Source organism: Anolis carolinensis, unplaced genomic scaffold (genome assembly GCF_035594765.1).
Source record: "Anolis carolinensis isolate JA03-04 unplaced genomic scaffold, rAnoCar3.1.pri scaffold_12, whole genome shotgun sequence".
NCBI lineage: Eukaryota > Metazoa > Chordata > Lepidosauria > Squamata > Dactyloidae > Anolis > Anolis carolinensis.
Window position 1 is genome coordinate 16,513,121 of NW_026943823.1, and position 16,364 is coordinate 16,529,484.

A 16,364-nucleotide genomic window follows, 5' to 3' on the forward strand; every position below is an offset into this window, starting at 1 on the left:
ATGTGTGCAGATCCAAGTAGGGTAGCCTTTTGCAGTTGGCAATCATGATTTTGTCAATGTCTATTGTTTCCAAATGCCGGCTCTTGGCACGGCACCCAATGTGCCGATCACCACCGGGACGTCATCATCATCATCATTATTATTATGTTTATTTATTATTTATACCTCACTTTCTCTCTCTACAAAAGTGACTCAAAGCTGCCTCTGGATTAAAAAGAAAGGTCTGTGAATCAAATGAGATGCCAAAGGCATGGAAGAGAGTTTACTCCTCACCCAAGCATAGGCCAGCACTATTATCACCTTTTATGTTTTTGAAACAAACAAAGAAGCCTTTCCCTCAAAGCAGGGAATTTAATGTGTGCATAAAATACCAACAGAAAGTGAACAGTTGCTTCTGACACGAAATGCACGACTAGTCTCAAAAGGTTTTGGAAGATATGAAAGCAGTCTGCCCTCCACATTTGTAGGCTTGGCTTTTGCGGATTCAATTACAATGCTCTCTCTAGGAAACTCGAAGTCCTCCATCTGGACTGCCATTGGAAAATGACCACAGATTCACAGATGCAGTGATTTCTAAAGAGAATGCATCTCTAGGAATCTCTTGGTCCTCCAGCACATCTTTGGTGGGAAACTGAACAGAGAATAGTACTGAAGCACCTAGAGATTGTTAGAGATGTGTTCTCTCAAGAATGTAACTATTTCTCTCTTGGGCTATTGATAAAATTAGGTCTATTCTATGAATTGATATTTGGTTATCAAATTTTTGGGGGAAACCTCTCCCTGAATTTTTTTTTCCCTGTACAAAGGTGGTTATACAAATACTTTAAAAATAAAACATTAACAAGTCAAAGGTTCTGGAAGGGGAGTAGTTATTGTTTATGACTCTTCTTATATTTGACTTCCTCAGAATTTCACATTTCCTCATACTTTGACCCCCTCCTCTTGAATGCAAAAACGGTGCAGGCAACCCTTTTGTTTTCAACATGAACACGCCATAAACGCCAAATACCTGGAAGCGCGTCCCGCAACCCTGGTCCTCTGGAAAAGCTTTTCACTGAACGAAGTCCTATAGCTTAAGGGCCTTCGTCTGAGTTCGCATTTCATGCACACCAAAACCCAAAGGCGGAGGAAGGAAGCAGTAAAAGGTCGACAGGAGAGGACAGGGAAGCCATTAGTACAGTGAGAAGGAAGGACAGGTAAGAGAAGAGAATAAATAGGGTTAGAAAGAAAACATGCCTCACGGTCCACCTGTGCCTTGTAGGGTTTCTTGTTTTGCAGGTATGTTTGCAAGATTTGGACATCCAGGTTTTTTAAAGGTACACTCCAAGTCATAGAATCATAGAACCATAGAGATGGAAGGGATCTCCAAGGACCACCCAGTCCACCCTCCCTTCTCCCAGGAAAGGCACAATCAAAGCATCCCGAACAGATGGCCTCCCAGTCTCACAGGCATTAGTAGGTTCATGGAGAAATAGAGCTACATAATCAATGAATCCTAGAGTTGGAAGGGATCCCCAAGGGCCATCAAGTCCAACCACCTTCTGCCAGGAAGGACACCATCCAATCCCTCTAGACAGATGGTGATGGAGTGTAGCCCCCTTTCTTTCTGCCAGGCAGGAAAAGCATAACACCCTCTTTTTAAAAGTCTTCAAAGAAGCCCCTGTAGAGCAGTTCTTCTTATGGTCAGGTGGAATCTCCTTTCCTGCCATTTGAACCCATGGCTCCATTGAATCATAGTCTCCAGGGCAGAAGGAAACATGGCCTGCTTCTTCTTCTTTAGGACCTCCTTTCCAATGTTGAAACATGGCTATGTTGACATCAGCCTTCTAAATGCTAAAGCTTATTTCAATTACAGGTAATCAAGCCATATTTAAAAATTGAGAATGTATGCACAGCTCAAATGGCTAAGGCAATTCCTTTCAATCCACCTAGTTTTGCACTACTTACCTATTTTAAGGTGGACAAATGACACAGGTGTTAAAAAAGAGAAAAAAGACTCTGTTCGGGTGGGCCAATATCAGACCCCACACATAAGTACACATTAGTCATTTTGCTACATTTTTTAAAAAAACCATGCCCATATTTGGATGCAACACGCATAGAGAGCTTTCCCTACTGTTGTGATCCAGGGGCCAAATACCTGTTCTTTTGTTCCTGTTGCAGGAGCTGAGCAGCTATTTTCCTTAGATCAGTCACTTCCTTCAATTCGTCATCTTCCTCTGTCAATACCTGTTCTTTCTGAACCCTATGAAGAAGTGACACAAAATGTATTTTGATAGCAGGAAACAACACAGCTATGGAAGAGCTACAACACCCCCAATGACTTCTAGCCATATGAAAATATGTTTAAATCTATCTATGTTTCTATGTATTTTCCAAGATGGCCCCCACTTCCAGAGTGAACTGTGACTCCCGCCAACAATGGATCTGGACCAAACTTGGCACACAGGCACCCCCACCCCACACCAAAGACGAACAGAAAATACTGGGAGGGTTTGGGGGTGAATGGCCCTGGGATGATGGTTACTGCAGTCCAACAACATCCAAAGAGCACTGTGACCCCAACCAAAAAGGGATATGGACCAAACTTGGTGTCTTTTCTTAAAATCCAAAACCAAACAATGAGTATTTCTAATGTTTATCCTTGCAAAACCCCTAACTCAGGCAGTATTAAATAGCAACAAAGACTCCTCTGTGAATGCAATCAGAGGGGTACACACCTCTTTTCATCTCCCCAGTCTTCGCCTGATTCAGTTTTCGGGGATTTCTCCGCCTGCTTCCCTCGATCCTTTCACATCAGGATAAAGGGAAGTAAAAGAGCACAGAAGTTCCATTATCACACTGCACAGCTTTTTCAAAGAACAGAACTGTTAAGATATTGAATATACTTTATAGCATTGCTACCTTGATATAAGAGATCGATGGCCCTCTTGGCAGCTCTCCTTGGTCACAAGACGCCACGTCCTCTGAGCTGGGGTCAAGGTAATCACACACATCAGGATCTAATGGGATCACAGCAGCACAACCAGTGGGAGAAAGAAAGAAAAGGATTCGAGGTAATTGACCAAAGAGGAAGGACTTGTTTTTCTGCAGACTTTGCTAGGCTGCAATCCCCATCATCACCACCACCATTATTATTATTACCTTTATTTATATCCCACCTTTCTTCCCGCCTCAAGTCATTAGGAGAGGCGGGTCATAAATAAAATGTATTACATATCTAAACAAACAAACAAATAAAATGACATTTAAAACAGAGAATTCCCCAGAAAATCAAACTCACAGCCTCCTGGTAGCATGGCCCTTATTCTCCCCCCAAAAGGGCTGGTAGGAGGTAACATTTAGCCACAAATGATGGGTCATGCATTCCTAATTAAATTATTATAGACATCCTTAATAATTTTGTTAAGTATTTACTGGCTGACTGTACTCCTCTCCCCCAACACTTCTGCCCCAGACAGGAAAATCTGTGGCTGCAATGCCAGTCCTAGGGAGCCAATGGTTGCAAAAGTAAACTCTGTTCGAGTTACATTCCTCTGCTCCTTTCTGCTTTCAGGCGCATCTTGGTTCTACTCTCAAAGCAAAATGGGTGCTAAGTACAACAACAGCTAGACACTCACAGACATGCTTCAAACACATGTTCAAGCCTTGGACCCGTTGATTTTGTCAGTTTATTTAGGACAGGTCAAAAAATATCACCCAATTTGTAAAATAAAGAGATGTATTTTGCTTCTGGTTCTGAATAGTATCAAGCAAACACAAAGCACTCATTCTCATATAAAGAACTGAGAAAAGAAAACCAACACAAGGAACTGCAACGATCAGACTCTATATTGTCTCATATAGTTTTCCCTCCTCCTGCAAAGCTTTTTAAAAAGTAATTTTGGGGAAGGAAGCATATAAACTTAATTTTTTTTAGAATAATGAATAAAAAGTTTCTATAAGCCATTCTTCCACCAAGGAAAAAACTGGGTGATTTTTTCCAGATTTTTCTACACTATTCTTGTTATGGTTGAGCCTCATGGCTCTACTACTGGGAGACGTGGGCGTAAGACTCCTCGAGAGTCAGATACTCTCGAGGAGCGAGAAAGGAAGCGGCTGCGAGATATCTTTGCAGAACCATCTGACGAGGATTCTTTTGAGGGGTTTACTGAGAGAATGGAGGAAGAGATGGTTAGCTCGGAAGAGGATGACATGGAATGGACTCGTGTAAGAGAGGATTTGGGTGCCACTGGCAATGATAGTATGGAAGGCGATTGGGGACCTTCAGGATTAGACCCGTGGACAAGCTGGAGGGATGGGACGGGATCCACAGCTGGGGATGCTGTGGGGCGTAGTCAAAGGTGTTCCAGTTCTGATGAGGAAAGTGATGAGGAAACGCCCGGGCTAAGGAGAACAGCTGATAGCGATGAGGACTTGTAACTGGCATAAAATGGGGTTTGGGAGCAATAGCAAATTGCATTGGGCAAGGTAATCTGGACGAACGCTTGGGATCTGTGTGGGAAGTTTTCCTGAAGACGGGTGTGATTCGTTTGCTGACTACGTAAGTTATCCTGGACATTGGGCTCAGACGGCGGGAGGAATTGTGTGGGGTTTTGTTGTGCAACTTCTGCTTAATCTTAATAGCTTTGACCTTCCGTCGTCTTCTTGACGGACGCCATCTGCTTACTCTGGACTTACGGACTGACTGACTACGGCCTCGGATTCTCCTACCTGTGTCTATCGTTGGAACTGGTGAACTACAAATGTCTGCATCTGCCTTACGACCTTCGGAACGGATTGGGACTTCGCTGACTGCTTCTGCCCTCGTCTGCTGTGTTTGTATTGGGAAATTGCCTGCTGTGTGGAGGAGTAACCTCTAAGTTACTGAAACATAGCTCTTGGCAGCAGAGAAGCATCTGCTGCCAATTAGTTGCATTCCTTTGAACTTTTTGTTCACCAGCTTCTGTTTGTTTATTCCCAGGCTGAAGCAAGCTGTTTTGATTTAACCCGGATTAAACTCCGGTTTAATCCGGTTTATCTTTTGAACGTTTTTCTTGTCTCTTTTTACTTTTAAGGCCAGTGTTTGCCTAGCCCTTGTCTTTTACGGGCATTTTTGGTTCTGTAACTCCAATAAACTTTGTTATCTTTTATCTTGTGGCGTTCTGTCTTTGACAATTCTTCATCCCAGACCTACCCAACCCTAATGTAATAATATATTTTATTTGTTATTTGTCTCTCCTAATGGCTCGAGGTGGGTACAATAAAATCAAAACATATCAACATAAAAGGCATATATCAAAACACACCATTATTTTTTTAACGTACACCAAGCACAACATATAGCGACGATAGCATGCAAATCCAAAATGTATGATTCAGAGTTGACTGGGTCGGCTTGCTGGAAGAGATGGCTCTTCAGCTGTGCCTTAAATCCTGATATTTACAATAGTTTACAATAACAACTCTGGCATGGCTTTGAAGAGACTAAAGACGTTCACTTTCAGCAATCAAAAGCCTGGCTTCTGATACCGGCTCGCCACAAAAAGACCAGAGGGTAAAATAAACCCAAACCCGACAGTTTGGATGTATAAAACAAGTCTACTTTCCTGAGGAACAGGCGTACCTTTATGCAACTCTGGTTTGTTTCCTATTAGCTGATTGTCATTTCTGTGGGTCTGCTCCCGAGTTGATTCTGAGACCTGAGAGTGAAGGCTGATTGTGTCATCATCAGAGGGCTGAAAAAAGCAGTCAAGAGCATCACCTGCATATTGTACTCGTTCTTTCCACTAAACCTTGCAGCACAAAACACTCTTCCCGGCCGTCACTGGAAAGAAACCAGGGCGGGACAATTCTGGATGAGAGGCCTACATTCTGAAAAGGCAGGCATTACTCTCGTAACATTTTGCTGCCAAGCCAAAAAATGGGTTCAACTAATTGAGAAACTCCAGAAGCATATTCACAAAAGACCAAGGTGATTAGGTTGTGCTTGCACAAATCCATCAGAGTGATTTCATTTAACCTGTCAGATATGGATTTAATGTCAGGCTTCACTGACTTTACCATAATAGAGGGATTGTTTATCTAGTCTAACAAATTATTATTACTACTACTACTACTACTAATTTGTATCCTGCTTTATTTCTCTAAAAGAGAAATGGTTTCTCTAACTTTACTGCAATTGAGGGATGGTTTATCTGGTTTAACAAATTATTATTATTACTACTGTATTTACTCGATTCCAATGCTCACTTTTTTGGACTAAATTACCTTCCCAAAATTAGGGTGTGCATTAGATTCACGTAATATGGTAAATACCATTTTGGGTTTCAGGATTTTGAAAACTGAGGTATGTGTTAGATCCGATGGCGCATTAAACTCGAGTAAATACGGGTATTATTATTATTATTATTAATAATAATAATAATAATAATTTGATCACCCAGTGGTGATTGGCCCACTAGGTGCAGTGCCTGAAGACCTTTGCTTGCACTTAAAAACCATTGCGCTGACAAAATTACCATCTGTCAGCTGCAAAAGACCATCCTACTGGAATCTGCATGCATTATTCACCGATACATCACACAGTCCTAGACTCTTGGGAAGTGTCTCTAAAAAGAGACTCAAACTGCTTCACTAAATTTACTTCAACGAAGTGATTGTTTATCTAGTTGGACAGATTATTATTATTAATTTGTATTCTGCGTTACCTCTCTGAAAAAAGAGACTCAAAGCAGCTTCACTGGCTTTACCGCAATGGAGGGATTGTTTATCTGATATTATTATTATCCCACATTATCTCTCTTAAGAAGAAACTCAAAGTGGTTCACAATCAAACCAATACAATAGAATTTAAAACCTAAAAATATACAAACATTAACATAGAATTAAACAGTATTAAAAATAAACAGTCAAAACCCTTAAAATAAATTTTAAAACTATCCATCTAGCCAAAACCACGGCACCCCCGGATTTGATCTTAAAAAACTGTAAGAGCAATGCCTCAGAATGAAGCTATGAAGGCAAAGTATGGACCACAATGCACACCAGCTGTTTCACTGTACCTCATAGCTATCCCAAAATTATATTTGATAACATCAAGTATAGAATGAGTATTATAACCAAAGTACGATTTCCCCCGTCGACATTAAGAGACCTCAAGCAGAGCATTAGAAAAACCTGCACAAAACAAACAGAGAAAAGGTGCTTATCCTCTCCAACCTCTTTCCTGCTGAGCAATTCTAGAAAACGGCAGACTTACTTCTGTGGTGGATAATCTTTTATCTCCATTATCGCTGCCAATGCCAGAGTCTGGGCCGTGGTTTTTGTTTGGATAGAAATCTTCTATACTGTAAGAAAGAAGAGCCACTTTATGGCAAATACAAGTGAGCAAACTTTAGTCTTCTGAAGCATGGAGCACCTTCTCTCTGGAAGCAAGATGAGACAGAGAGCTAGCTTCACTAGTTCTGCCTATAAAATCTGAAAAAGAAGGTAACTTAGAACCTTTACTCCTCCAATGATGCAATCAGTCCCCCAAAAGGTTCGTTTTGCTTTCATCGCAATTTCATAGCCAAGCTTCTATGTTTCATGCCAAATTGCAAGCATTCTGCACCCTGTATCAGTATCAGGAATGGTAAGACTGCCTGCTCTCTTTGTCTGTGCTCTGCTTTGCCCTTTATTCCACTTGCCTTAGAGTTTATAACAACAATATAACATAACAATAACAATAATAAATGTGGCTTGAGGCAGGGTACATAATTAAAACAGGAGATAAAATACTATTAAAAAACATACAACATAATACAAGTTAAAATTCACTGATGAAATGCAGATTAAAATTCACATCTTAAAACTGACTGGGTTGCCTTCTGCCAAAAAAGATGGGTCTTAAGCTGCATCTTAAATTCCAGCTGATTTAGCTGCTATGGGATCTCTTTCTCCTTCCACAGTCTTCTTTTAGGGCTGATGAAAAGGGGGTCCTCTGGGTGATGGTCGCCAGTCAGATTCTGGATGGACGGAGTCAATGTAAAACCCAGAGGACCTCAGGGTTATCTTGCAACAACTCATATGCTGTGGACCAAATCACATCGGCCCAAAAGAAAAACAGATCACTGGAAATACAGATTTGTTTTTCAACCTGTGATTTAATCAGCAGCAGCAAGATAAAAGCTGGGACGAAACCCATTCCATAACAGTCCATAACTTATCTCAAATGATATCATGAAAAAGTGTTTAAATGTGAAGCACTGCTTTGGACTTTAATAAGGTATCAACGAAGGATAATAATGAAACTTGTATAGACAGCAGATGACAGACTGTGGGAAACAGTTCTGCTTTGTATTTAAGGGGGGGGGGAGGGGAAGAGACTTTGGGTAATATTTAATGACACACTGGAGATGAGAAAGGTGAGCAATTTAAGGAAAATGTGAGCCCTCGTTCTTACAGTGACAAAATATACTGTATTTCTTCCATTGTAAGATGCTATCGATTGTAAGGCGCACCCCAATTTCAGTACCAACAACAACAAAAAAAGATACACCGTCGATTCAAAGAAGCACCCCATTTTTAGAGAGGAAAAAGTGTATCTTAGAACTGAAGCAATACAATATCTCAGCGTTCTGGGGATTAAGTATTAAGGGGATGAATTTCAAAGCCTTACCTGTCTGTGAGTGGCTGAGAGGGAATTCTCTTGCCCAAAGAGGGCAAATCCAGAGAATCTGGCTTCTTATCCATTCTGAGGCAGGCCTGAATGCTGAGGAATTTAAAGATGTGTACTTTGCCCTTTAGACAGATCTGTTAAGAAGACATTAAAACCACACAGACTTAGCAAGGAATTCATTCACGGCAACATTCTGAATCCACCTTCATTTACTACATTAGCCTCTACCCAGAAATTACCATATTTAGGCGATTCTAATGCAACACTGAATCTAAGGTGCACCTCAATGTTCAAAACCCTGAAACCAAAAGAAGCATTTGCTGGTGAATGTTATGCGCAGCTGCAAAAATTGCACTCTTCACAATTGAGCCAAAAAAGTTGTGTTTTGTAATTTGTTCTAAAAAGGTGAACATTCATTACAGTTGCTGCCTGCTTAGAATTCCTTCTTTAAAATCAAATGTTAGAACACCAAAGCTTCCAACAACAGAAAGGAAAACCTAGGAATGCATCTATGCGTAGAATGAATCCACTTTAATTGTCTTGGTTCAGTGCTATGGAATCTTATGGATTGTAGTTTGACATGGTATCGAGCCTTCTCTGCCAAAGAATGCTGATGCCTCACCAAACTACAAATCCCAGAATTGTATAACACTGAGTCGTGGCCATTAAATTAAGAGATGATGTCCTTCAAAGAGGAGCTCCAGAAGTAGCTTCTCCTTTTGCTTTGGCTCAGCACTAAGATAATCGTATGACGCAACTCTAACTCGCACCCGAATTTTGGCAAGATAATTTAGCCAAAAAAGGTGAGCATTAAATTAGAGTAAATAGGGTACTCTTAAGACAGCTGAAGAAGGCTCATGAGATACATCAGCTTTGGTGACCAGTGAAGGTGGTTCTTTTCTCTGTATTTACAAAGCACTGCCAAAGTCACTCCAGAATATGGCCAGCTCACTGCTCCCAAGATAGAGCTAGCCTCAGGCCAACTTCATTACAGACATAGCCATTTAAGTTCTAGGAGGCAGTCGAGCAGAAAAGATGCTTCTGCAAGTGAGTTTTAGCCACAGGCGGTTGGCTAAATAAGTATCTGCTGCAACCCTCTCCTTCTCCCTAAACAGAGGAAAATGAAAGGGTTTTACAAACCTGAGCCGGCGGCATCTGCATTGGATTGTTATCCAAAATTATTACTTGCAAGTGACGTAGCTTCCTATAACAGACTGGTATCTCTGCAATTTTATTACAAGAGAAGTCTAACTTGACCAAGGGAAGATCTCCTAATTCTGTCAGCAAGAAAAAAGAAAATCCACAGAGTGAGTTAGATATAATGGAATACAGTACTTCAGGAGACTGGAAGAAGATGGGGGGGGGGGGGGGGGATGGCAGCCTACCATCAGGTAGAATGTGAAGATTATTTCTCCTCAAGTTTAATTCTTTTAGTGACTGTAGTTTTCCTATTTGCTGGGGAAGTACCTGGATTTCATTGCAGCTGATATCCTAAACAAAAGAGACTGCGAGTCAAAAGACCAGAGAGTTCGACTGAACTGTGAAGCAGAGGAGCAGCTTAACATTTCAGCTTTTAAGAAAAGATAGCATTCTAAGAGGATGATCATAACCCTGATATTTAATAACACTATGCAACACGATTTTTGTTCCTGAGTTATGTCATTTCCTGCGTGGTTCTATCATAAAAACATGGTAACAGTTTATTGAACTGCAAAACTTTGTTTTTGTAGGACATCCTGAAGCACATTTTGCTATAGTTTTTTCAATTAATATCTCATTGGGTCTCAACCAATTCAACCTAGTTTGTGGCAACCACAATAACAAAGTTTCTGGAGTAGAACAATTACTTTCAAAGCAAGTACTGCACAATTAAACAGGAGATAACAATTTCAAACCAGGAACAGAACATTTTTCAAATTTTGTTACGTAATGTAATGGAAAGAATGGATATCCTAATACAAGATGGAAGCCCCTCCTCCCCAGATGGGATTATTTTAAATATATATATTATTTCCAAATGTTGGAAACATTGATCAAACCCCTGCATCAAAGATCTACCAAAGTGACCATATAACAGACAAGAAATAAATATTCTTCTGAGCTGGAAAGGTTCTTTGTGAATTTCAAAGCATCACTTCCAGGGACTTACCAAATTCTATCAAGTTTCTTATTTAGGAAAGTACCTGAAATACTTGGTTTAAGATAAGATGGGGATAGAGTAATGTCAATTATTTTCTCCTGGATTTAGTTGGACTTATACTAGATGACTGGGGATGAAATTTAAAATGAAAACAACGATTGTACCGATGTACTCACCAACTCCATTAAGTCTCTCAACTTGCCAATTTCCTCGGGAATAGACACAAGCTTATTATTGCTGACCACTAAAACTTTAAGTGGCAGATCAAACAAGTATTTGGGCAACGTCGACAAAAGGTTCCGACTAGAGAGGGGAAAGAAGATAGGTGGTGAACTAGAGCTATTCAGCTTGGGATAATATTCAGGCTGCGTGAAGTCCCTTGAGACAATAATACTCCCACTTAAATGTAAAACTTTTAGAGCTGGGCAACAGCTGTAAGATGATAAAAATGTCCTAACTGCTATTTTCATCCTAAACTGACATTAAGGCAAAAAAAAAAAAAGTCAACGCAAACAGGTCTTGGCCTGTAATTTCATGTCACACATTCATCCCAAATTTGTGGTGAAGAGTTGGGAAAACAGAATGGTAATTTATGTGAACACTTTAGCTGATCCAGTAAATTTATTCCTCTCAGAAATTTACATATTATCTCTTCAGCTCATTAGGCACAATACGAGAGGGTTTCACAAAACCAGATCAGATCTGCTGACCTATAAAAAATTGAATATTAAAAAATATACTGTATATATAGTACATTTAATGTAGCTCCTTCCTTCAAGCACACTGATGACACGAGTGGAGGGATTCTGTATATGTTGAGTTTCAGCAATAGTGAGTTTCAACAATAGCTATAAAGCCTCTGAAGTCTAAGATCAGGCAATCTTAGACTTCTTAGACACAAGGAATGTCACCTATTTTTGATGTTTCTAAAAGATATCTCGAGATATTTGTGTTTAAAGGGACCTAGAATGAAATAATCTGTCATCACTCTAGTGTGCTCCAGTCACAATTTATCTTTACTTGAAATCATCTGAAGGACATGTCATGGAATCATAGAATCCTAGAATTGGAAGAAATGCCAGGGGCCATCCAGTCCAACCTCCTTCTGCCAGACAGGAAAAACACAATCTGATCCCTCCCAACACATGGCCATCTAGCCTCTGCTTAAAAGCCTCTAAAGAAGGAGCTTCCACCAGATTCTGAGGCAGAGAATTCCACCACTGAACAGCTCTTGAGGTCAGAAGTTCTCTCTAATGTCATAAGCTCTCCTTAGGTGTTAAGAAATGTTCCCTAAAGGATTAAACACAGATATTTGTCATTTCAGCCCATGATTCTTTCTCCTTTCCTTTGAGAATAAAATGAACAGCCATTTTCTCATTGCTTATGAAACTAGAGAGAGTACAGCCTCTCCTCCCACACCAAACTCTCCCCTCACATGTACATTTATCACTCTACTTCTTTTCCAGGTTTGAGTATAGAAAACTCCCTGATGTGAAATGAGACCCCCAAGAAACAAAAAGACAGCTATTCTTCAATAATCTTTGTTATTGGCACTGGTCAACCAGTCTTAAATAGGTTGCAACAATCCTGATGTGTAGAATTAGAAGGAAAATCGGTCAAAGATGCAGTTATAAACAAAAGCATGACTCATATACACTCAGTTTACAAAAGCCAGTTCAGACAGGATACTGGGCAGTTTGCACATCAGCAGGTTGCTCCACAGAGAACAGTTTCCCCTACTCTTTGGAATAGGAGAAAACATACTTTTATGTATATTTCCATTCCTCACAAGCAACATGTATTTGGGATTTTTACACCCATGTAGCAAAGGATCATGGCCAAATCTTTCCATAGTCTACAAGAAAGGAAGTGGACGCAACACACTCAAACACAGTGCACACTAACATTGCTTCCTTTCAGGAAACATCATCGTTTTGCCAATCTTGCCAATCAGCCCAGCCATTCTCTCCAAAGGCATGCAAGATCAGCAAAGCTCTTTCTGCATTAGTTTAACTGCTAGAAGCAGAAAGGCATAGAATGGCAAGCCTTTACCTTAGCGTTTCAAAGATCACAATCTGAAAAAGGGAATACCAGGAAAAAAATTAGAGCAGACGTAACTTAAGGGTTTTGGCCTTTGAGCTATAGACTGAGAAATAGTTGTGTAGTCTTCCCGAAGGAGGAGGGAGAAAGCTGACGTTCTCGCAATTTGGAGAGCTACTTCCAATGCCAAGCAATTATGCATGTGTTGCACGAAAGCGATTACCAACCTGATGTTGAGATATGTTAACATTTGCAGGTTTTTAATGGCTTCGGGGATGGATTTGATGCAGTTGTGATACAAGTTCAACGTCTCCAGCGGTGCAAACTGCCAGACCTCAGGAGGAATCTCAGTAAATCTGTTCTTGGAAAGATCTAAAAAGAGAAGCAAGGTGGGATAATGTTTCCAAAAGCTCAGTCTTTGCATAATAAATTTGCTTTTCTTTAAAAGGCAACAAAACCTTTGAGCATTATCATCTTGCAATTTGGTACTTTTCACAAACAAACAAAGATTTGAGGGAATAGCTACATTTGCATAGCACTTACCAGGGTTTAGAACAAGAGTGGGGAGGCTTATTCCCTCCAATTGTTGAAAACTACAACTCCCAGAACTCCTTACCGTTGCGTATGTTGACTGGGGTTTTCGGAAGTTGAATTAAAAAACATTTGGAATGCCAGATACAGGCAGTCCCCAAGTTACAAACATCCAACTTACGACTCATAGCTAAGAATGGGGGCGAGACAACAGGAAGTGAAATGATGGGAAATTAACTGCTGAAACAGTTATTATCACAGGAAAAATGTGTCTCAAATGACGCTTTATCCCCAATCCTTGTTTCCACAACAAGCCAATTTTTCCAAAATCCAAATTACAGGAACAGAGAGTGAGGTGAAATCTTCTGAACGGGGGCACAGATCGAAAAATAAGTATCACAGGGATGGTTCACCCTTCTCTATGTGATCCAAAGTTAAACTATATATATATTTGGCTGGAGTTACACTTTAAAAATGTACCAGTTCTTACTTACATATGAATTCAATTCACAAGCAAACTTACAAAATCTCTCTTGTTTACAACTTGTGGACTGTCTGTAATCTAATCTAGAGCAATGAAGGAGGAAATAAGAGGCATCTAAGAAAAAGCATACTTCAACCAGAGAGGTCAAAAGAAGGTCCAATGGTCTCCCACAGCCATTTATTCTTCTTGGCAGGCCCAGAGAGAACAGAAAGGAAAATAATGGGAGTTCTTGTCTGATCTAACACAAGTTGAATTCTTCTTACAAGGGAAGGCAATCAACATTTCTCATGAAGTCTTCAGATGATGAATAGACAACTGGAACTTCTATAGTTCTTCCTATAGAATACAACTCCCATCAGCAATGATGGGAGGCTTTATCTTACGAATTTCTGGAGAGAGAACACTGCCAATTTCTGATCTAGACAATCTTCTAACTCTTCCTTCTGAACCAAACCCCTATTAGATGAAATTATGTGGGCACATCTGTTACCATGCCCCTTTTGGGGCAGGGACCTATTCTTTTTTATTTATAAGACTATGCAAAGTGTTGTGTACAATGGCAATGCTGCATATGTGACACTCATCATTTAGGAAGCCATTCTATTACTGGGATAAGACATCTTTGCCATCTCTGTGCCAATGAAGCTAAGCCATAAAACACCCACGGCGTCTATGAAGAGACACAGTAGTTCACAGCCTTTAAAATGATTCATTTTCAATTTACAGAGACATCCTCAGTTATGTCTTCTGGTTTAATAGACCTTTTCGGAGGAAGGGGAAGCAAGAACGATGGTATCCAGCAGAGTGAAACACTAACTTTTCCATGCTGGAAAAAGAGAATGGCATCCTTGGCTTCATCTCTCTGTCACATGAGGAGATAAACATGCAAGCGAACCCCTTAAGGCTGATTAATACTTCCCAAAGTTGCGGCTTTTCCTTCCCTGTCTGTAAAGCCTACAATGCAGATTATTTCTGTTACTTCATTCCAGTAGTTAAAAAAGAGAAGCTAACGGGATCAGTACGCCTCTGTTTCACATGACAAAAATCACAGCCTTGTACAGAATTAGAGACCATCTGTGAGGGAGGGGCTGTACAAAAATAGCAGATGTCATAGAATAATTGCCTAATTAAAATGCAATTTCGAGTAGTATTTTTACAATCTTATTCAATAATCATAATCCTTATGATCTCCACCCACCTCATCAATATTTCATAGGTTTTATTCAGCTGCACTGTTCCCAAGGAGACTAGGAACAGGTTAAAAAAGAAACCCCAATTTTAGAAGACTATTTTAAATTATCATGGACAATACAGTCACAGCACAAAGGGCATACTGAGTACATTTGAAGAAGGACATTTAAGCACAAAAGAGCAGAAGAAAACATTCAATGGGGCAGGAGCAGGCATGTGGCGGGGAGGCTTGAAGGGCTTCAGCCCCCCCCCCCCCCCAAATTCTCAGGGTTGTCCATGAGAAGGCCTTACTGGTACTATTTAAACTATGTTTATTCATATCATGATCTGATCACCATGCTCAATATATCCCATATGCATGGGGGTATTGGGATAACAATACAAAAGGTTTGCTAGGGTAGATCCTCTCTCACTCAGACCCACCCACCCCCCCCCCCCCCACCCCCCAAAAAATCAAAATCCTGGCTATGGGCCTGGGCAGGAAGATCTCCTTTAAAAAGGAAAGCTCTTGTATTTGAAGTCTTTCTACTAAGGAGGAAAAGGTGATAACAGTGGAAGGAAGCCTTTAAAACAGTATGGAGTCGAGACATTTGTTTTCTTCAATATTCTTCAGCAACAGAGGCTCAATCACCCAATGGTACTTGGATAGGCAGCAGACCCAGAGTAGATTCAAGTCAGACAAAGGAATGCAATAATGCAAAATGCATAATATATGAAGAATATGTGAAATACACTGCTACAGCTGGTAGTTGGCTCACATGGCACTGGGGGCAGAATAGACAAATGCAAGGAAGACAACTGGTCCAGCAACAACAATCAAACATAATGGCTGAATGTCCAGGGAACTGCATACTACAGAATGCCAGAGGCTCAAGGAAAACAACCAGGAGCAAGAGAGCATTTTCTCTTCATTCCCAAATTTCCAGCTTCGCAGGATCGCCTCTGGTGAAGATGGGATATTGAACTATAAGTATACCTTAGGTATCAAAGTAAATGTTTTTGTGGGCACTATGTGAACAAAATGTATCAAGAGGCAGAAATAACTTGCAACAAGGTAAGTTGATACATCTCAAAAAGAAGAATTGTTCAACATGTTTAAGAAAATATTTTATTCTGAAAAAAAACCCCAAATCTTATGCACATCTGAAACAAAATAACTACCGTAGCTCTGGCAAGCCTTGCAAAACTTGACAAAAACATTTTAACAAACTAGGGAGCACCTGAAGTCTTTCCATTGTCAATGTTGCTGAGGATAAATACAGAAAAGCAGAAGCTGGGCAGATGCCAAGACTTTGTAAAAAGGATCTTCATTGTAGAGGGTTTTTTTAGCAGAGATACAG

The 16,364-nt window shown here is 40.3% G+C and overlaps 1 protein-coding gene across 6 annotated transcripts in view; it reads right to left on the reverse strand.

Annotated features, from left to right (window-relative positions):
- Positions 1-16,364, reverse strand: part of lrch2 (leucine rich repeats and calponin homology domain containing 2) — a 52,328-nt gene that overhangs the window by 24,901 nt on the left and 11,063 nt on the right. For 3 of the 6 annotated variants that reach the window (XM_062963794.1, XM_008119631.3, XM_008119629.3), the window contains exons 2-12: positions 13,046-13,190; positions 10,955-11,081; positions 10,024-10,129; positions 9,779-9,915; positions 8,639-8,772; positions 7,241-7,328; positions 5,606-5,717; positions 2,905-3,002; positions 2,721-2,788; positions 2,141-2,245; positions 1,010-1,087 (exon numbers count right to left, since the gene is read on the reverse strand). In XM_062963794.1, the coding sequence (XP_062819864.1) occupies positions 1,010-1,087; positions 2,141-2,245; positions 2,721-2,788; positions 2,905-3,002; positions 5,606-5,717; positions 7,241-7,328; positions 8,639-8,772; positions 9,779-9,915; positions 10,024-10,129; positions 10,955-11,081; positions 13,046-13,190 (1,198 nt within the window). The remainder of the gene's footprint in view (positions 1-1,009; positions 1,088-2,140; positions 2,246-2,720; positions 2,789-2,904; positions 3,003-5,605; positions 5,718-7,240; positions 7,329-8,638; positions 8,773-9,778; positions 9,916-10,023; positions 10,130-10,954; positions 11,082-13,045; positions 13,191-16,364) is intronic. The other 3 variants (XM_008119632.3, XM_003226712.4, XM_008119630.3) reach the window with 2 other exon arrangements.